Consider the following 21,301-nt stretch of genomic DNA (forward strand, 5'->3'; position numbering starts at 1 on the left):
CTAAAGAAAGATAGAGACAGAATGTAAAAGAGGTGTCAACAACTTCTTCCATATATTAAGAGATCTGAATATAATCCAAATGTAGCTTATTTTATTGTAAATACTAGATAAAGAAAAAAAAAAAAGAAATACTTAGATCTGTGGAAAGAAAGTTGCAACTCAGTCTAGGCTGATTCTTTTTTTTTAAATAGTTCCTGTAAACTGTGTCAACTATGTGCACGTGCTGTGGCTTTGTCTCCAGTTAGTGGTCAAATTATTTATAGCAGATTCAAAGACTGCTTTTGTCTTAAGGGAATTTATATATTCAGGAAGATTATTCTGCTGGCTACAGAAATGTTATGTGTAATCCCTGTAAATAATGGAAATAGTTAAATTTCTCACTCTCCCCCCAAAAAAGAATTATCAAGGTAGAAAGAGTTTTGTATAGTATACAAAGGATTTTAATAGATTTAACAACTAAATCTGAACATTGGATCCTCATTCAAGAAGAGGTGTGTGTCTGAGGACAGAGTGATCAGAGTGATGCTTTTTGGAACAAGCTTCTCTGTGCTGTAAAGCATTGAGCGTGCAGCAACCAGCTGCAATAATGGAAGTGGCTCCAACTATGTTCTCACTGTTCAGGTGTCTGACTTGTAGATTCTTCAACTCCATGTGTGAGTTATTAGCTCTGTAGCTTAGCCAGATGAGGCCAGAAAGAAGATCACAGCACTCAACAAAAGTAACGTGGAGAGCACTGCTGGATGTTACTCTTGCTGTTTAGTACACTCCTATGTTTAGTAGACATAGTTTTTGCACATTGTCAGGGCAGAATTTTCCAATGCTTTATCTGGTTTTCATTCCCAATGAATTATCTGGTTTAGGGGTACTTTGTGACCCCTATTTTATACACAGGTGAAAATTGTTTACTTTTCCTAGCTCCAGTCAAGACTTGATCTGGCAAAGATAAGCATTCAACACGGCGGGTATATATTTGGTATGTAATATTTTGCAAGTGATTCTTCTTTCTGTTCAGCTGTGGTTTTCCTTTCCCTGCATTTTGAAATCCAGTAGTTCTTAACAGTAGAATTACACTGCCTCTTACAGGAATGTACTAGATTTGTGAGTCGATAGTGGGAAGCAGTAAGGCTGTGATTTAGTTTTAAAATTGCAGAGTTTTGTGCATCACCTGGGGAAAGCATGTTCTTAGTGTTTTGCAGGTAAGCAAATACCATCAGGGTTTCTTTAATGGAGGGGAGGAGCATATTGATTTTGTCATCTGAATAGTTGTTGCCCAGAGGAAGAAAGGGAGAGGCTTAAGGTTTTGTTCCTGCAATGCATGGGATTCTCTATATATTCTTCGAAAGTGATTTTTTTTTTTTTTTTCTTTTTCTAACAGGCCAAGCTGAGGTCACTCGTCAGTCTCCTCAAGGTCATATTTTTCAGTTGTGTAAACAAGTGCAACACAGCAACAAGTGAAACACAGCTGAAATTACTGAGGCTGTGTGTGTGCTACAGCAGCAAAGATTTTGTCCAGGAAGGATACCCAGGCCTTAATTACCTCTTGGAGCTGACTTGATGCCTTGAAATCATTAGGTGATTAAACCATTAATGAACTTAAGCTGTGCCTTCAGTTCGACCAGTAATAAGTTCATTAGGTTGTTCATTACCTGACATTAACTTTTTGAACAGTAGCTTTTAGCTACACTGCAGAAATGTGGATATTAATCCAAATTACTATAAATGCATATTATCCCTTTCTTCCTCTGCCAGTGCAGTATAATGACTGTACACACCAGACACACAGTATATTCTTGTTCTGTGTCATGCTTCAGCATACAGTGTTTTTAAATTTGCTATTCAACCACTGTTTCACAGTCCAGTCACTTCCTGCTGGCCTGAAAAACACAGCCTTACAAGCAGATGATCATCTTTCATCTGGAAGATGTGTTTAGAGAAGTCAAGCTGCTTTGGTTTTTGTTTGGGTTTTTTTGCCGTTTTATTGATCAGCTCTTTCTCACTCTTATTTCCTAATTATAGTTATTGATGTCATCTTACCATCTGACTCCAGGCAACTATTAGAAACATTTCATTTCAAAAGCAAGCAATGTGTGTTGGCTACAAAGAGCAAAGCTGAGAATATTCATGTGTTAAGTTTATATCTGATTTTAATAATTTACTTTTCCATAGTGTCTTTTGACTTAACATCAACTCTATGTATGATGATATGTTAAGACCTTGCAAGTATATGAAGTTGTCCATGTTATCCACGTTGCTGCCTTTTGCCTGTCTCCTGAAATGAGAGACAACTTTATTGCAAAATAATTGTACTGTGTCCTGCTGGGATGTAGCTAATTTTCTTCATGGCACTGTATGGTACTGTGTTTTGGATGCATAGCTAAAACACTGTTGATAGTGCACTGATGTTTGTTTTTTACTGAACCATGCTTGCACAGCACAAAGGTGGTCTTTGTTTCTCACCTGCCCCTCACAGTGAGTAGGCCAGGGTGGGAAAGATGTTGGAAGGGGATACAGCTGGGATGGTTACTCAAATTGACCAGAGGGGTATTTCATACCACATGACATTATACTTGACAATAAAAACTGGAGTTAGAGAAAGATGGGGGGTATGTGTGTGTGAGTGACTTTCATGGTGGTCATTGCTTGAAGACTGCCTGGGCATCAGTCTGCTTGTGGGAGGTAGTGAGTGATTTCCTTTGAGTCACTTGCTGGTTTGGGGGTGAACCCCTTTCCTTCACCTGTTAAGCTGTCTGTATTTGATCCACAAGTTTCCTTGGTTTGTTCTTCATATTCTCTCCCATGTTCCACTGAGGAGGGGAAGTTAGTGAACAGGCTGTATGGGTGTTTGTCTTCTGACCGGGATCATCCCACCACACTACTTTATGTAAGTGTAAATCATCTGCAGACCTATGGTGAGAAGCAATGTTGCTGTCCAGAGACCTGTTTTGTGTGCCTGTTAGGTCAAAATTAGCTGTATAACAGCAGATTGTCAGTCTGATTTGCACGTATATTTGGTTTGAAGGTTTTTGAGCATTGGACTGGCAGTTCTGTCCGTTGGTCTCCAGAGTGAGATAACCTATTCTTTCTGAGCAACTCTTTTGATTTTAAAACTATTGATTTGAAGAGTTTATTGTGAGACTCTTGACTACACTTTTTCATAGGTAAGAGCCTCATGCCTCTCAGGACAAGGAGTAGTCTATCTTGCGATCCTTTGTTAAATGGACTTTTTTTTAAACTTGGTAAAATGAGTGAAAGACTTCTTCTATTGATCTCATTCTATTTGCCCACAATTAATTTAGGGCAAAGCCTCAGCTGCACTGTCCTTCTGTCTTCTAATGAAACAGCCCATCCCTTAAATCAGTTTTCTCCATTTTCCAATGTGGATAGGATTTTGGATAAAGAATTTAGTTCAGAAACTTGTGCAGTTTTTTGAGAAGCCTTTCAAAGACCATGTCAGTAAAATCAACTCTTCTGAATTCTTCTTTCATGTGTGCTTAGCTGCAAGTGGGCCAGATGATAATCTGCTGCTCTCGTGAGTTTTTCAGATGTTCTGTCATTTCCAGAGGTGGTTTCTGTTCAGCTGTCTGACCACTTGCTGTGGCTCTTCACAAATTGCTATCAGGTCTTGCAGTCCATTGTTTTGGTAAAAGTTCTGGTAATCCTCCAATCACTTTTTCAGAAAGTTGTTTTCTCAGAGCATCAAGAAAGCCTTTGGAGTATGGGAGTGTTTGTCCCTGCTATCTTTACTATTTTGAGTGTCTTTGTTGATTCCTGCTCTAATAGTGGTAAAATTTGTGGGGGTTCCTAGGGTTTTTTGTTGGGTGGGGGGGGTAGGATTTGAGGCAGTTCTTCCTGTCTTACCCACTTTCTTGACTTTTTGCAGTCTGTCGTATACCTGCGTGATAGTATATGGCTACTTGATAGCATCTGTTTGCTGTTGCTCTTTTGTCTTTGCTTTGGATGGATGGAGACTGGATGTGATACCTAGGACTTATTTGATAACTCTTTAGCGCATCTCAAATGATTGCCCTTTAGGATTCACTCCAGGGCAAAGTTCCACAGCATTTCATTTCCATAGTCTTCTAGGCTTATCACTGTCTCCACATTGTATTCTCTTTCTCACAGAGCTTATAGTGAGAGAATGGTAGCTCGTGGGTTGGGAGTCCAAGTATATGTTCACGCTAAGGTATTCCTTGCTGCTGCTGTTCCTGTTTCATGGTAAAGGGAATACTGATCTCACATATGTGTTTCAGCACTGTGCAGGTCCATTTCTGGTTCAGCCTGTGCTAGAGATGCATATTGCGTACACCTACACTTCTCAGGTTTTCACAAATCTGTAGCAGCCATTTGCCTGCTCATTTTCTTGCTTGTGGCTCTTTTCATCTGGAGCTGGGTTTAATCAGTGCTGTTTACTTCATGTGGCATTGCAGTGTCTGGTACCTGAACAAATGCTGGTGCTGTTCAGCTACTTTTCAATAATTTCTTGGCATCAATCCCTTCCCCGAGAACCGGTTGGTAAGGCTCATGTGTTGATTTTTAAAGTAGGTTGTGTTTGTCATTGAGCTAGTTACACTGGAATAGTTTTGGCACTCTCCTGGTCCTGTTGCTTGGGATCATGCCACCATGTCTGTCAGGTACTGTGTCACCAGGAATGTGAGCCTTGGCCATCCAGTGCCTTTCTGAGCATTTTCTTGTCCATATGACCTTGCAGTAGTACTGCTGTGTCTACGTATTTTGTGTGGAGTTTTCCAAAGCCATCCCTCTCTAGGCTGTATCTCTGTATCGGGTACCGGCTTTCTGAGGACAGCTTTGGAGGGGCATCATGATCAAGGAAGTCCAGCAGATGTAGGTCTGGCCCTTATCTATTGTAGGCCTGAGGTCACACTAAGCCCTGAAGAACTCCTTGTATGCTGCTTCATTTCTCCACTTCTGTCTCAAACTATTCTCAGCCTAGTGGCAGCGGCTTTGATCTTTCTGCCATTTCTTTCTTCTTCTCTCCGAGACTGGTGTTAACCAGACTACTGCAGCAGAATTAGATGTCTTTTCTAATCTAGGAAAATTATATTAAGTGTAATTTCACATGGAAACAAAACTGAATTACATCAACACAGCTAATGTTGTTATGTAGGAGGCCAACTAGTAATGTATGTATAATGATTAGCTGTTTTTAAAATTGGCTGGTTTTCAGTATATACATTACGTAGGCTTTTTGTATAAAAATCTGTTTTATTAAGTACTCAATAGCATATATTGTGATCATTCTTGCTTAGCCTTAATTAAGTTAATTCAAGTGGTTGTTATAGGATAATGATACACTTCTGCGGTTTGTGTTTATTCCGTTGCTGGCGAATGGGGCCCGAGCAATGCTGTGCCTCCCCCTCGTGGTCAAAGGGAGGGAGAGAGAGCGCCTGGCAGGAGTCGCCTTGAAAGCAACGCGAAAGAGAGATGCCCTGATTTATCTCGACTTTTACATGTTTTCTTCCCATTTTGAATATGGGCAAGTATTTATTTAGGAATGGAAGTTCCTGGGTGAAATACTGTTCCGTTAATCGTATTTCTCAGTGACAGGAACAGTTTGTTGCTGGTGAGGTATTGTAATGATGGCAATTTCAGTACTTAAAGGCTGCGTCCCATTTTCACTAACGTATATGAGATGAGGCAGTCTTTTGTTTCTCTTCTGGCTTAAAAATTAGGATCATACTCTTCATATTTGGCTTTTTTAGAAACATCTCATGAGTTACTTTGTGATGGAAGGATGCTTGGCGTGGGTATTCTGTAAACTTGCAAAATAGTGATCTGCGATTAGTGCTCAAAATACAGTAGACTAAACCCTAAACTTCTTTAAATGGGACTCCATCTGCTTCTTGCTTTAGAATGCGATTACAGTTGTGTGCCAGTTTCAGTGGTTAGATCAAGAAATGCTGTGCTGGTCTGAGTTGTTCAGCTGCAGCATGCCTAGAAATAGGGTCATTGTCTCTGTCGATATTGATGGCAGGAGGCAGAAGTTGCCCACCCTCTCAGTGCAGCTCTGTACTGTGCTTCTCCTTCCCCAGCCATCTCCCCAGGGCGCTGAAGAGGCGCTTAGAGCCCACCTGGTTGCTCCAGGTGGAGAAGGAGTGGTGGGAGATGTAGGCTCTGTGCAGCAATCTTGGGGCCTGTGGAGAGAGAGAGGGTCTATTAACTGTATTTTCCTTTATGAGGTCATGCGGGCAGGCATTCATGGACATAGGAGAGAGGGAGATGGATTCAGGTCCATTTTGAAGCTGTTACCTGGCTGTGCTGTTTGGGCAACAGAGGCCTAGATCTGTGCCTAGCTCAAGCTGGGGTGGTCCAGTGTGACCCCCTTGGTACAATGGTTGGCAGAAACAGAGAATCTAGCTGTTGTTTCACAGCCCTTGGAGATTGTTTCCTTGGATGCTGAATCAGTGTACCACAGCGAATAGAAAGAATTGTTTCCAGGCAGCTGGACTCTGGGAGGCAGCACTCATATGTTTTTTCAGCTGCATCTGATAGATAAGAAGGCTAGCTCTCTTTCTTTTTTTTTTTTTTTTAAATGTTTGTAATGGGATGGCATTTCTTTTGTAACTATTCTTTTAACTCATACTTTCAGCTCTTCACAAAATAATGGAAAAATATTTCTTTGAGGCTTATAAGCAATGCTTGGTCGTGATGGCAGTGAAACCCCATCATTCTTTGTGTATTGATACTGCCCATTTAAATACCAGGCACCTGCTGTGGACAGTTCCAGTTATGTGTGGATCTGTGAGCTGACACATCAGTTTAGGGCTGGGTAATGCATGCAGTCTTTACGAGACAGCTAAACATTTAGGGCCATGTCTTGTCCTTTGTCTACTGCTGAGTAGAATCTTAATTGGTAGGTAGCTTCTGCTGTTCTACAGATGCTGTAGCAGTTTCATAACATCTGAACGTATTTACACTGATTTGAATTACATTCCTTCTAGCGTGAGGTCATAATCTCTACAAGCAGAGTTTTCCATAAAAGTTTTCTTTCCTGCAAGGCCAGTAGAACTTCTTAATCCTCTGTTTTAGCTTCAGAACATCATTAGAAGTATTTGAGGCTGTGCTTTTATATTAGTCCTCTTAGAGAACAGGGCTTTACCAATGGGTAGTCTCATTGACATTAACGTATGATTTGTACGAGTGAGGGGATTTCAGGATGTAGCTTATCTGTGAGATCTTGGTAAAGCTTCTTGCAAAGTCAAATACTTCTGTCTGTGTGGAGGAGTAACAGAGTAGGTGGTGGCATCTGATTTTGGCAGTGTTGGTTGTTATTATTTTGTGCTAGCTCTTGATTTGTAGATCCAGCGAACCTTGAAGAGGGACCTTCAAGGTTACTTTGCTGTTCTGCCCCTCTCTTTATTTCTTTTTTTTTTTCTTCTTCCTCCCCTCTTTATTCTTTCTTTACAACAACTTTTTTCCTGTGAATTCTGATGCTTTGCCATGTCACCAATGAAACTAATGAGCAGTGAAAAACTAATGCTGATGTTTATAGTTGTGTCATTCAACTTTGAGTTTCTGTGCTAGTTAGACTTTTGAAGGAATGGAGAATTCCTGTGTTTCTGAGCATGTGTTCATGACTTTTTAGCACATCGAAACACAGCACTTTACCAGTTTACACTCAGTGCACTTTGGACGTATTTCTTCATAGCTATGTTGGATAGGGGCTTACTTTTTTGGGAAGAAACAACTTGATTCTGAGAAAACAGTTTGGACAGTGACAACCAAAATAAACAACAAGCTGACAGGATGTTAGAGAGAGGTTATCTTGAAGTAATGGGCCTGGTGAAAAGACCCAAGCAAATGGAGAAGGTGCTATCTGAGATGCAGTCTTGACATTTGTTGTATGAAAATAATGCCACAGTAAAATAGGAATACAGTTCTTGCTCCCATAGAGTAGTAGTTCTTGTGACTCTGGTCATCTGCCAGGCTTCTGTACAATAAGGCAGAAAGCACAGAGATATTTGCTGCCATATTCCATTCTCCTGTTTTGCTTAGCCATCTCCCTATTATCACTGTACTTTTTACAGCATTCCTGTTTGCTCTAAGCCTTTAACAATAAAATTCAGAATTCTGTTGCTCAAGGTCAGCTGGCCAAGACAGGCTAAACTCTGTACTGAAAGTATTTGGGCTTGGATTTTAAGCTACCTGGGCACCTTAAGATCTTGAAAAGTGTTATTGTGTTCTGCCCTGGTTTACTGCTTTCCCATTCCGGCTGAAATGGAATATCCTTAAAATGAGAAAGTGCATGTTATTATTCTGTATAGATCCCAAGTATTATGATGCATTTAGACCTTTTCTGAGAGTGAAGATTTTGGAAAAAAAATGTGGAAAAAATGTATTTTGTGCAATATCAAATTACTTGAAAATTCAGAGTCTTTTGTTGATATATTTCCTATTTTGTGTAGGTGTCTGAGGTTTTGTATCTGTTTTGGTTTGCTAACTTTTAGAATTCCTGCAGACATATGTAATATAGTGTATCTTCATTCTGTGAAGTCAAACAATATTGCATGCTTTTTTCTTATTACTTATTAGAGCTGTGATTTATTTCTAATAAATATTAATATATAAATTTTATATTTATTTATAGCAAACTGTTCATAGATATTTTAATTATTTGTTGCAGCCTATGGGGAGAGGTGGTGCTTCAAAACGCTAGGGACAACTTGGATAGACTTACAGAGTGCCCCAAAAAAGCCATAACTGCATGTCCCTTAGGCTTTGAGGCATCTCGAGCAAATGCCAAATGACTCAACAGTTCTGCATTTAAATTTATTAGGACTCTTCATTTAATAAAAAACTGAAATACTTGGGTTTCCATCCTGTCTTCAAACAGCAATCAAATGCTAAAATAAAAGAAATTCTACCAGGGCAAAAATTCATTTATTTGGTTAGTTGCTTTACATTTGCTATCTCTTAATACAACTGTTCAATTGTTGCAGGTTGAGGGCTCTAGTGGGAAGGTTTATGTGTTGCAAAGAACATGCATATGTGAAATATAGTAGATCTGGCAATGCAAGTTATTTTCATCATAAAAATAGATTACTTTTATTCCAATTTCAGTTTTTCGGCCTCGTTGTGCATTTAGAGCTATGTGGCCTGCTTGCTACATTTTTGCAGGTGCCTAAAGAATGTGATCAGATGCCTTTGAGAGCTTTCATTTCATTTTTGAAATAGCCTCTGAAGCATGGGTCTCCTAATGACAAATTAATCTGTTGAGGGGGTAAAGTCTGTCAATATATACCTGCCCCTGCATGAGAGGGTTGTAAGTAGTCAGCAAGGATTAAATTAAGGGTTTTAACTCAAACCTGGGAGGAAGAGGGTTTCCTCTTTTACAGAGGAGAAATTCTATGCGTGTCCAGAAAAATTAAGCTCCCTTTTTCTTGAGGATGCTTTAAGAATTGAAGGGGGGGGAAGACAAATAATTTCATCTTTAAGGCTTATGTAGATGTAAAAGTTGAAGTTGACGTTTAAACTATTGTAGTTATACCAGTACACAATTCTTTCCCTTGGTGGATACTCCTTTTTCTCAGTGTGTGTGTTGGGAGGAGTTTCAAGCAAATGAAAAAGGTAGCCTTCTTTTGAAGCAAGAGCGCTAATGCTAAAGTCAGTCAGTTAACTTGAAGGATTTTTTTTTTCTGTCTGTATAGTTGTATTGATAGGACTTGTTCTGTATACTAGTGTCTTTTAATTGGATTTAGGAGATGATATTTGCACTTGAATTGGGGAGGTGTGTGTGTTAAATATGAGGAGACTGTGACAGAATTCACTCTGAAATTTGTATGCTATCGATTAATTCTTAACCGTTTGGTAAAAAATTGAAGCATCCTCACTTCTTACCAGACAGGCAGAGTTGAAAATTGTTTGCATGTATGCATAGGGCCATATCACCCTGTTCCATACATTCTTTGTGTAGAAACATATAGGGGCAAGACTTTGTTGCATGTCTTCATGTTCAACATCTGATCACTGTAGATCTTTGTGACTATAAGAGTTTCAGAAATGCCAAGGACCACAGGAAAGGTTTGCACAGACTAACAAGATGGCTGAAAACATTCTGATGGAAAAGTTTTTATTCCTAAAAAGAGCAAGCCTTCTGCAGTCTGATCATTGCAATTCAGTTGTTTCAAAGAATTGTCAGTTCAGTCCCAGTGATGTTACAAGTGGAGCCTCTCTGATGGGAATCCCATTAGCAGTCAGACTAACACAGCTGTATGATTTGTTTACTGTCACTGCCAAAGTTCTGGTGTGGCACTGGGCACTTCCCAGTGCATCTCCTGCTCGCTCGGTGCTGCTGAAACTGCTCAAGGCAAAGTCTCTGTAGACACCTTTCTGGTCAAACAGAGAGACCAGTGCTCTATTCTGATTCTCTTTTCCTGTAAGCTACTTTCTATACTGTTGTCTGTTCTCTTCCTGAAATTTTGTCTCTTGGTTTCATAGAACCTGTTTTGCTTAGTTTTTCCATCCTACCATCTTAATCACTCTTTCAATGCCTCTTTCCACTCCGTCTTGCTATGTTTCTTAAGGGTTGAACCATGGTCCCTTTCTTCTATTTTCATCAGATTCTCTCATCTGTAAATACAAATGAAATTAATCTTTGTCGCAATGGCTTGCAAATGAATTTCTTTATTCCAGACCTTTCCTCTTCAGCTGGAGCTAAAGGAGAGCTTGTGGCTATTCAGCTAGATATCAACAGCTCAGCATGACTAAAACAGACCTTCTGTAGACTCCCCTACTGCTGCTTCCTTGTCACTCTGGAAAACAACCTAATCTTGCCATGATGTCCGTAACATGTCTGTCAGTTACTACTTTGTTCTTTCTCTAAGTTCAAAAACAACATTGTCATTGTTTTTGATGACTAAAACTTACTTCTTAGAATAAGTCTCTTGCTGTTTCAACAAACAATCAAAACTTCCACCCAGCTCTTCTTCACCTTTTAAACAAACTTGTCAATTAGTCCGGCATCCTTTGCTTTCTTCAGGTCAGTTCTGCACTCTCATACCCATTCAAATGGATTCAGTGAAAATCATTATTGCATCCTGTTGCAAAGAGAAGAGACGAAAGCTATGACTATCTCTTCTGAATTTCTTTTCCTTCCTTGCACAGAGCATGGTCTTAATGTTTCTAGACCTTCATAAACTCTCAGTCATTGCAGAAGCATCTCTCCATCCTCTTTCACCCATCCATTAAAATTTCAGGCTCAGTCTTGTGCACTCTTAGTGCAATAATATGCTTTCTCCTTGAGAACATCTCCAGGGCAGTCTCCATAGCCTCTTGATGACCCTTTCTTTAAAACACATTTATTGTGATGACCAAAAAGCTTGGAAATCGTCAGGTTGGTGGGATATTAGTCTTAAGTACCTATCAAACTAGCCAATATTGTCTGATTTGGTTCCTTCTGCCTCCTCCTCTGTCATCTCTTACTGTGTTCTTTGATGACAACATCCATGGCAAGGAGTCAGGACTGTCATTGTTCAGGTTTTTGTTTGTTTGTTTGTTTTTGTATCACACCCAGCTCAGCAGCATCCTTAGTTGTCACTGAGAACATTAAGATGGTTATAATATTTGCTAAGTAATTAATCATAGTTACAGCATTGCAGAGAGATTTTCTGTGGTGTATATTCTTGAGAGGGGTGGGGGTAGAAGTGTGTAGTAGAAACGCCAGTTGATCATTTCATCCTTTTGGAACTTTTCACCTTGTCTTCACTAGGAAATAAGTGTTTTTTAAAAAAAGCCAACAAGGAGCAACCACGTTGCAAATAAAAGAGGCTCGTAGCTAATCTGAAGGAGCATTTGGCTGCATCACAAAAGCACTGTGTATTTTGGCAAAGTTAGGAGCTTTGGCTTAGGAAGATTCATGTTTGGAATAACAGGGTGTGTTGCAAGTCAAAATTCAGGTATCTTGGCAGAGATGTATGCATAATCTGGCATGATGCCTTTCTGCACTGTGCCTAGCTGTAGCAAGTGCTGAAGTCCCTTGTGAACAATATATGAATCTCATTTTGAAGGAAAAAAAAAAAAAGAGGAGGAGGGAAGAGGAGCCAGGATTTATTTTAACATTTAGTGGATATAAAAAAACAAGTATCAAGAAGCAAAACATTTCCGTGAAACATTCGCTGTGAAAAATTCTGCAACTTCTTGTTGCAAACCTCTCTATCGCTTGGATTGGCTGATTTCCAGAGCATCAAGGCTAGGAATTGAGCGACTGAAATATAATCAGTGGTGATACATTTTAACCACATAAAACATTCTCTGCTTCCAAAGCCTCGGGTGTCTCTAGTAAGCAGTGCAACAGCAACAGCTCCTTGCTGCTGGACTCCAGAGACGGGGAAAATATTGGATCACGATGGTAAGAAGCTCTTTACTTTGTACCAGATCTAGATTATTAGTTTGAAAAGAATGTTTAAAAGATGATGATGAAATGAGTAGGGATCAGTATTGAAACCAAGAAAGCAATGCGTGAGATACAGTGGCATTGTCGATGTTTTACTGAAAGAGATCAGCGAAGCAAGTTGGTGACAAGTATCTTTGGCACTGAACATGTTGTGCAGCTTATATAAAATCTTTTAAAATTGGGAAACACTGCTGACTAGAATTTGATGTAAAATGTAAGCCAGTCTACATGTTTTATTACAGAAGGACAGCTGCATGGGCTTTTAAAATAATTTTACATTAGTAACCACTGGCACAGACTTAATGCATATAAATAAACCTATGCTGATAGCTTATGCAGGCTGTATGTTTATATGTTTTATTTTGTTGGGGTTTCGTTGGGGTTTGGGCATATTGTTTTTGGTTTTTAGAAAGGAGCAGAGATGCTCAGTACATACCTTTGACTTTTATGGAGCTATGAAGTTTTTATTTGTCTGGATTTTCAATCTGTGAAGACCTGTTAGTCACATTGTGTTTCTGTAGTGTAATTGTTTGGTGGGAAAAATAATGAAAGAAAACTTTTCAGGATAGTGATTTTATTCTTAACAATTTGTAACAATTTTAATATTCTCATCTAAATATTAAAACAATAGAAGTAGAATATAAAACACATAAATATAAAATCTGAAATTACTGTAAATTGATACCAATGCTATTGATAGTTTAAAAATGCCTGAAGATAAAATAAAAATGTTCTTATTAGCGGTTTTCTAGTTATTAAAGAATTGAAGAGGGGGATGCTAATCTTGGGAGTGCTTACTTCCAAGACTCACTGTCAAGACTGGACTTGATGCATATTTCAATTAAAAAAAAAAAAAAAACCAACCCATTCTCCTGTATGGGAACTCAGTCATTTATTTTAAGTGCATACTAAGTCCAGGAATACATTGATTATGAAATTATAGTACATCAGGGTGAAAGGAAAACAAATTACTAAATAAGTCTGAAGAGTACTGAAATATGGTTACTTCACAGCCCAGCTGATGTGTGGGAAATTATTCTCTTTGTGATTCAAATGGAAGAGGAGATTTTTTTTAAAAGAGCAGTGATGGAAGTTTGAAAAGTGTACAGCAGATGTGAAACTGTGTCTGATTCGGTATTTTTTATCTTTCTTGTGTATTTCTTGTTGCTCAGCAGTATGAAAATTAGAATGCAAGAACTAAAACTATCACTGAGTGCTTTCTGATCTTTTTCTTTTCTAAGTGATTTAACTGAATGTCAAGAAAAACACTGAAATACAGTAGATAGTAAATCATGTTATCTTGGCCTATATTTTCCAGGTTATGACTGTAAACACACTTTAATATATCAATGTTTTATGTTTTCCTTCTCAACATGCAGCAAAGATTACAAAATCAATAATTGAATGGCAACCAGGCTGTAAGCTTCTTGGAAAGAAGTTTACTATGAATCTAAGCAAGGTGGTTATTATTACTATTTTCTTGACAAAAATGCCCACTGTTGAGTATCCATTAAATAATGCCGTGGTAGTGAAGGGGCTTCGATATATTGTTGTTTCTTGTCAGAAACGAATGTGCTTATAGCTAGTATTATCTTCTATCTAAATTTTGGTACAGGAAAACATTGGAGACAGGAGATCTGGCAGCTTTTCCTATTGGAAAAACAGAACTTAACTGTTATGATAATTATTATTAACAAGTGAGGTTATATATTTCCAGGTGTGTGATTCCTTAGTTCCTATGTAAGTCAAATACAGATACGCTTCAGTAACTGCAATTTAAGGAAAACATTTCCTTCATGTTCTGCCACGTATTTACTCTTGATAAAGTTTAAGCCAAAGTAAACTTGCTTTGTGTCCTGCTTGACATGAATTAATTGGGTAACTAGAGCAGGTAGTTCACAGGGGATCTATTTCACAGGGTCTTTCATATGTTGTTGAACGAAAAAAAAAGAATAAAATAAAAAAGAGACACCCCACTCCCCTGCCAAAGATGAACCCTTAGTAGTAATCAGCTGTGTAATAAATGGCACATCTAGTCCAAAGGGAACAGTCTCTTACTTACAATTTTAAAATTATTTCTTTCAGAATGAAATGGTCTTAAAGAGGTCAGAGTTGCAAGCTGTCAAATGCTTTAGATATCCAGGTTAAATTATTCAAAGTGTTTTTTCTAATAACTCTAAGGAACAAAAGAAAAATTACAAATAATGTACTGGCCTTACCTGAAAAATTGAAAAGTTGGGAACATGACTATTGCAGTGCTAAATTTCTAATAAAGTATCATCTAGGATTAGTGCAAGAGATGCTGGGTATGGCAGAGTTTCTTTTAAGTGTTTTTCTGTTGGAAAATTTAAAAAAGCCTACTCAACAATTGAATGCATGATTCATCGAAATGAATTTAGGCTATATACTTTTTTTTAATCACAGTGATTAAATAAAAGTCTGTAAATGTAGTCCTATATTTAAGAGGCATACTATAGATATGTAAGCTGTGTAGTTTATATGTAATATAAAGTATGTTTAGGGAAAGGAAAAATAGCTTTGTATCTGCTATGAAGTTAATTCAAGATTTAATAATATTCTCAGGTTTTACTGTTTTCATTTTTTTTGCTTTGTTCTCCTGCCAATTTTTTGGCAAAAAATAGTTTGTTCATTCAGAAGTAGTTATGCTGGCTCTCATAATGCTACTGCTGAAAAAGTTTTGAAGAATTTTGTCAGAAGAAATCTGATGCAGTACAACTTTGGTGAAATCACAGGTTTTGTGTGTGTGTGTGTGTTCAGTACTAACTTATATGCCTCGACTAACTTTTGGCACAGTTTGGTTCAGGTGATCTGTCATAGCTGTGCGACAGGCTGTACACCACACTAGTAAGTCTGTGCAAGTGAAATACACACTTGCATGCTCCACAAATATTGTTTGTGAAAGACAAAGAGTATCCACTTTGACCTGTAGTTTAAATGTAATGCTGAAATATCTCCAGGTATATATTAGAGTTTATTCATAATGAAATAAGCTTGTGTTTTAAAATCTCAGCATTCATGTTTATGAATACTTTCATTGAACAAAATATGGCAATAAGCAAGGTTTATGCAAGGATTCCCTAAACCAGAATAGTTTTTTGGTGGTGGTGGATTATTATTGGGTTTTTTTAAGCAATTTTCCTTTTGATTCTTCCTTTGGATTCATTATCAATATACTCTGTAGATCAGCTTTTGCTCTCTGAAATCCATCTTTTAAAGTGTACCATTACACTGGCAGTACAACTTAAAATGAGTTGCTTTCAGGAAGTTATAAATTATTTGCTATGCTTTACATAATGTATTAGCATGTCTGCTGCATCTGTGTTCAAGACAGGGTTTTATTCCTTCATCCATATGATATACGAAGAAACTATTAAAAAGGGATGCTTTTAGTATTAGTCTGTCCTTCTGGCTTTTATCCTGTCATGCTGTCAAAAACGAAGGTTGGTGAAAATGAAGGCAGGGGAAAAGGTCAGTCTGGTCTGTAGGTGAAATAATTGATGGGAGCAGCTTCCTGAGAAACAGAGCTAAAGTGGAAAGATGGCTGGATATATCTTATGATGTACTGCTGTGCATAGTTGTTCTTCTACTTCATGACCATATTGAGGCTACTGAAAATAATTAAAGCTGAGATTTACTGTGGATCTCTTACATAAAAAAGGTTTGGAGAAGACAAAAGGATACTGACAACTTTATACCCATTTGATGGTGTACAGATATAAGTAGAGCCAGTTATGGAGTTGTGCCCTGAAGGATACGTTTCCAGTGCTTGTATAAGGAGTGTGCTCTGTTCAGAACTGAGACTGCGTAATATGTTGTGGTTGGAGACACGATGCACAGTTTGGCTGGATTTCCAAGCTTGCTTCACTACACAGAGTGGTGATGGGAAGCTACTATACCTAAAGAAATTCTCTAGACCTTGCGCTTGAGTTTTCAGTCAACTGTAAATCTGTTTTAAGAACTTTTTATTTAAACACATTTTCCAATGTTGCTGTGTTGCCTGTGGACACAGCTGTATAGTCAGCCCTAATGTATCATCTAATAATGAAGTGGACAACTCAGAGGTGACTGCCATCTACTCCACTAGAACTATGCCGGAGGCTCCACTTCCCGTCTGGTCATCAAGATACACCTTGAGTATATGATTAAAGCTTTTGGATCATAAAGATTTTGGAAGGAGACTCGCAGCAGGAGGTTGGCAAGCTTTGGTGTAGATTCTTATTCAGTTGAGAGATTAGATAAATCCTGTGTTGAAACCCGCAGCCATTCTGCCTTCCATTGCCATAGTAGGCATAGGATGGCTTTCTTAGTAGTCATGGCTTTAACTCAATAGTGCTAACCTTTTGGGTAGGTCAGAAATGTTCTGAGACCATGTGTTACAGTCTTTTCTCCCCTGATGTGATGGGGTGTGACTTTCATCACATGACTTTTATGTGATACTTTTCCGTGTCACAGGACAGGAGGTGCTGCATGTGTGTCAGACTACCAGGCTAGAGGGTGATGACATGTTCCTTCCTGTGAGTGGACATACACATATCCAGTAACAGGGAGAACTCTGTTTGGGTCATATAATGGGTATTTATTTGGCCAGGTGATGACTGAGACTGGACATTCATTAGGGAAAAATGGCAAGGAGGAGGATGCTGTAGGACTACACCTCTGATTTAACTTTTCCCCTGTCGATACTTTTAATAGTTTTTGTTGTGGTCCTTCCTGCTCTGAAAGGAAAAATACGTGTGATGCAGTATAGATTTTTATCAGCGTTAGTTCTGGAAAGTTTGGGAAGAATATGTACTTGATTTGGCCCAAAGTAACCAAAGAGCTGCTACTTTGCTGACCTCTGACTCATTCAGGTAAGAATGAAAGATCTGCCATTGGCTGAAACTGGCCTGCAAAATTTATTTCAGAAAAAGAAATGCTTCTCATCTTTTTTTTTTTTTTTGTTTTCATTGGAGAAATAGAAGGGACTAATCTCAGAGAGTGCTGAAAAACTCCATGATGAAAAGGTCCTGTAAGTCAATTAAACTTTATTCAATTCTTTTCTGACTCTACTAAACTTGTTTTATGCACTACTGTTAATTTTCTTACTTTTCTCTTTGTAAGATTGTCAAAAGTGATAGGCATGTTAAAAAGAGACTTTTTTTCTCTCCTACTCTTCATTCCACTATTACAGAGGATCGATCACAAAAGCAGCACTTGCATCTAATAATTTTTCCGCTACAGCACAGGTAGAGACAAAATTGGTTTCCTTGCACATGCAAAGCATAAGAAAATGAGTTCTATGTGAGGGATGAATACAACATACTAGGAATGCTATAGGCAGAATATATTAAGGTCTCTGCTAGCATCTGTTTGCTGCAGAGGTCATCATGCAATCATGCTTGTAGTTAGCTGCTTCCTTTTTGTGCGCTTGGGCTGGTCCTGAATTGCATTTCCTCTCTCCCTCCGTGTGGTGTGGTCCTGTAGCCAGCAAGTGGTGGGGAGTTCCCTCATCTCCAGCTGCACCTCACGTATACCTTCTGTTTCAAGGTCATTAATATATTCATCATCCAAAGCTAACTGCTCAGTTTGGGCTTCTGGGAGGTTGCAGAATCATAGAATCATAGAATCTTCATGGTTGGAAAGGACCTTTGAGATCGAGTCCAACCATACATGCACATAAAAAAAAAAAAAAAACCAAACCAACACAGCCTACAATCTCTGCCGCTAGAGCATGCCCTGAAGTGCCACATCTAGATGTTTCTTAAATACCTCTAGGGACGGTGACTCAACCACCTCCCTGGGCAGGCTGTTCCAGTGCCTGACCACTCCATCAGTAAAGTAATTCTTCCTAATATCTAATCTAAACCTCCCCTGCAGCAACTTCAGACCATTTCCTCTGGTCCTGTCATTATTCACTTGGGAGAAGAGGCCAACACCAACCTCTCTACAACCTCCTTCCAGGTAGTTGTAGAGGGCAAAGAAAGAAGAGCTTGAAAGGTTGAGTCCTGAAATAATCTTTTGTCTTAGTGGTGTTGGTAGATTTGATGGTTTTGGAGTTGGGAGGTAATTGCTGTATTGCTAGATCCTGAGAAAGGAGGCAGTCAAAATTTTGGGTTTAAAAGCTTGTTGGAAGCAAAAAAAAAAAAGCTAGGAAACTGTTATTATGGATGTGGATTTGGGTGGATTGAGAACATGTTCTTTAGGGTGACAGTAGTTCATTCCTCTGATGCTTTGCAATAATAGCATTTGTTGTGTGTGCCATTGCACAAACCCATTGCTTGTTTTTTCCTTTGAAGAAAAAAAAACAAACAACAGAACTCCTTCACAGGCTTACTATTTATAACTTTTATCAAATGTGTATTTAGGTATTTTACTTCATATAGGGAGCCGTACTGCAATCTAATAGGACAAGTGTATGTATAGTTAAGAACTTGGAAAAAGGAAACAAATCTAAGAGTGTACCAGGATACATGAATCTTTCTACTGTATCAATTTCAGAACTCCTTGAAGTCATGTCAAATACAAACAATGTAATGTAAGAAATCATTTTTGAGAGAGAACATGCAATTTCTTAACTGTGTTATAGAAGGAAGTTTATTATACGACACTTTAGAATTTATATGACTTTGTGTTACATTCATGTCTGTAGTTGTTTTGGGGTTTTTAGCATATCATGAGTCCCCAAAATGCTATGTAATGTTTTGCTTCCAGGCCCGATTGAAGAAGTGCAGTGGAAAGTAGACGGTGAAAATGAATTGGCACAGCAGTTTACTTTGGGGGAGGGGGTCGGGGGGGTTGTTCATTGAAGCTGTCAAGTAACTTTCCTCAACTGTTATTTAAAGAACAAAACCCAGTGCAATCCATGTCATTGTAGCTGAAAAATGGGAGTTAAGCCATTGTTCTCTATTTTAAAGCCAGACTTTCCAGTTTGCTTTACAGTAAACTTTCCTACTGAGTAAGAATTATGTTAGGATGTTGCAATTGACTGCACTATACTGAGATGTCATAGTAACTGGAGTTGAGTGTTCTTGCTGGTTCTGCTTTACATTTTGGTATTAAGTCTTGCACAAAGAGCAGAGCAGAGATTTTGACCTAGACAGAATCTTAGAAATTGAGTGAAGGATGATGCATTCAGCCAGCATTAATTTCAAAGAGAAATCCCAACCAAAACCATGAAGCTGAAATTCTGTCAGGTGTAAGAGGTTTCATAGCCTAAACCTATATAACTGACCTTTAAAAAAGTATCTGCTGTTGGTTTTAATGGTCAAAGTGATACCCACAGCTGAATATGGCAAACTTGTGGAATCTAGATATGGAGATTATAAGCTTACATAGGTCTCTTGTATTTTCAGTAGTGGCATGTATATTTTCTGCTGAGTGTCTGATCTCAGACTATATTGTGTAAATGTGTATGTATTTTTTTTAAAGCAAAACCATAATTTATGAATGAACTCTTGGGAAATGGATGCAGGACATAGAAGACCATGCTTAGTTTAAAATTTTTACTACCTTTAGGACCTGACGCTTGCTAGGATGAAGTGAGAAGAATATCATTTATTGTGTTATAAACACTCTTCTATCTTAAATTCTAAAATAGTTGTTTCCTGGAGGAGGCTTGGAATATAAACTGATGTACCTGACAGTTAATTAAAATTCAGTGTTGTTTGTTCTTGCTTAAATTAGTGAAGAAAAGCTTCTAGGAAACACCATAGAGAATAACATTCTGAAGATTTCAAATTATTTTGAAAGATGAGAATTCCCATGACTCAATTCCTTAAAGAGTGGAAACATAATTCAGATGCTTTTTTACCACCTGTCACATTTTTTTGCATTTTTAGAGCAAATATTTTCTCTCTCTCATAAATAAATAAAAGGAGTGAACTGCAGAGAGAGCCTCTTATTTCCTTTTTTACCCAGCAGGTTGTTTTCTGAATCCTAGTTAGTGAACTACATGCAGATACTACTTCTATTATAGCATTGTAACCCACCTGGACAAATGCATACCTAGCGGGAGTCCAATTGTTTCATTAAGTTACAGAAGGAATTGGCTGGTATTGTTGTACAAATCAGAGAATAGCATGTGTAATTGGTTTTGTTTGTAATGTGAAATCACTGATTAGCCAGTTAATACATTCTTTTTTTCCCATGCACACAGCCTCCTACACACTGAAAGATGCAAAAAAATAGTATAAAAATAAGTTTAAGCTATGATAATTAGGTCTCCAGATGTCTGATTCCTTGGTTTAGAAAACTGCACAAGAGCTTATCTATTCCTGAAATAAAAATGATTTAGATAGTCCAAAACCTCTTTTATGATTGCCCATCTGCCAGCGTGTATTTCATTTTTCATGTGGTAAATAAAATTTCTCAGTAATTCTTTAAATCATTGCTGCACAGCTCATTACAGAGATCTCATGCTTGCTACTACTGACAAACAGAAGGCAAAAAGACTAGCAAAACATGCAGAGCACCCATACTAGGCTTGCAAGGCAGAAGCCCATCATGGAGAGGGGAATAGTTCATTGGATTTATGCAAGGTATTAACCACTTGACCTGTGTTGTTTCTCTGTTGCCCCTTTCAAAAAATGCAGGTACATACTGAGGGGGATGGGAAAGGCATTTTTCCAAGCTTTCTTGTTGGGTTTGTGCCATTAATTTCCCCTTATAAATCAGGCACTCGGATTTTAAGCTGTCCTTTCATGTTATGCATTCTAGTGCAGCAGACTGGATTCATATCTGTGGTTAGGCAGACAGACACGTGTAGGTCTTCATGCTTAAATTTAGAGTCTTACCTTGTTCAGATTTTTGAAAGGTCACTTCTTGGGTCTGACAGGTTGTGGGTGCTGACACATTGGCAAATCAAGACCTTTCTATACTTTATACTGAAGTCAC

The 21,301-nt window shown here is 38.3% G+C and overlaps 1 protein-coding gene across 1 annotated transcript in view; it reads left to right on the plus strand.

The window, feature by feature from the left end:
- PLD5 (phospholipase D family member 5) overlaps window positions 1-21,301 on the plus strand; it is a 181,557-nt gene that overhangs the window by 27,581 nt on the left and 132,675 nt on the right. The window contains 2 exon segments of the mRNA XM_054197300.1: window positions 12,280-12,333; window positions 12,335-12,364. Coding sequence (XP_054053275.1) covers window positions 12,280-12,333; window positions 12,335-12,364 — 84 coding nt within the window.

This window comes from Rissa tridactyla, chromosome 3 (assembly GCF_028500815.1).
Source record: "Rissa tridactyla isolate bRisTri1 chromosome 3, bRisTri1.patW.cur.20221130, whole genome shotgun sequence".
NCBI classification, from domain to species: Eukaryota; Metazoa; Chordata; class Aves; order Charadriiformes; family Laridae; genus Rissa; species Rissa tridactyla.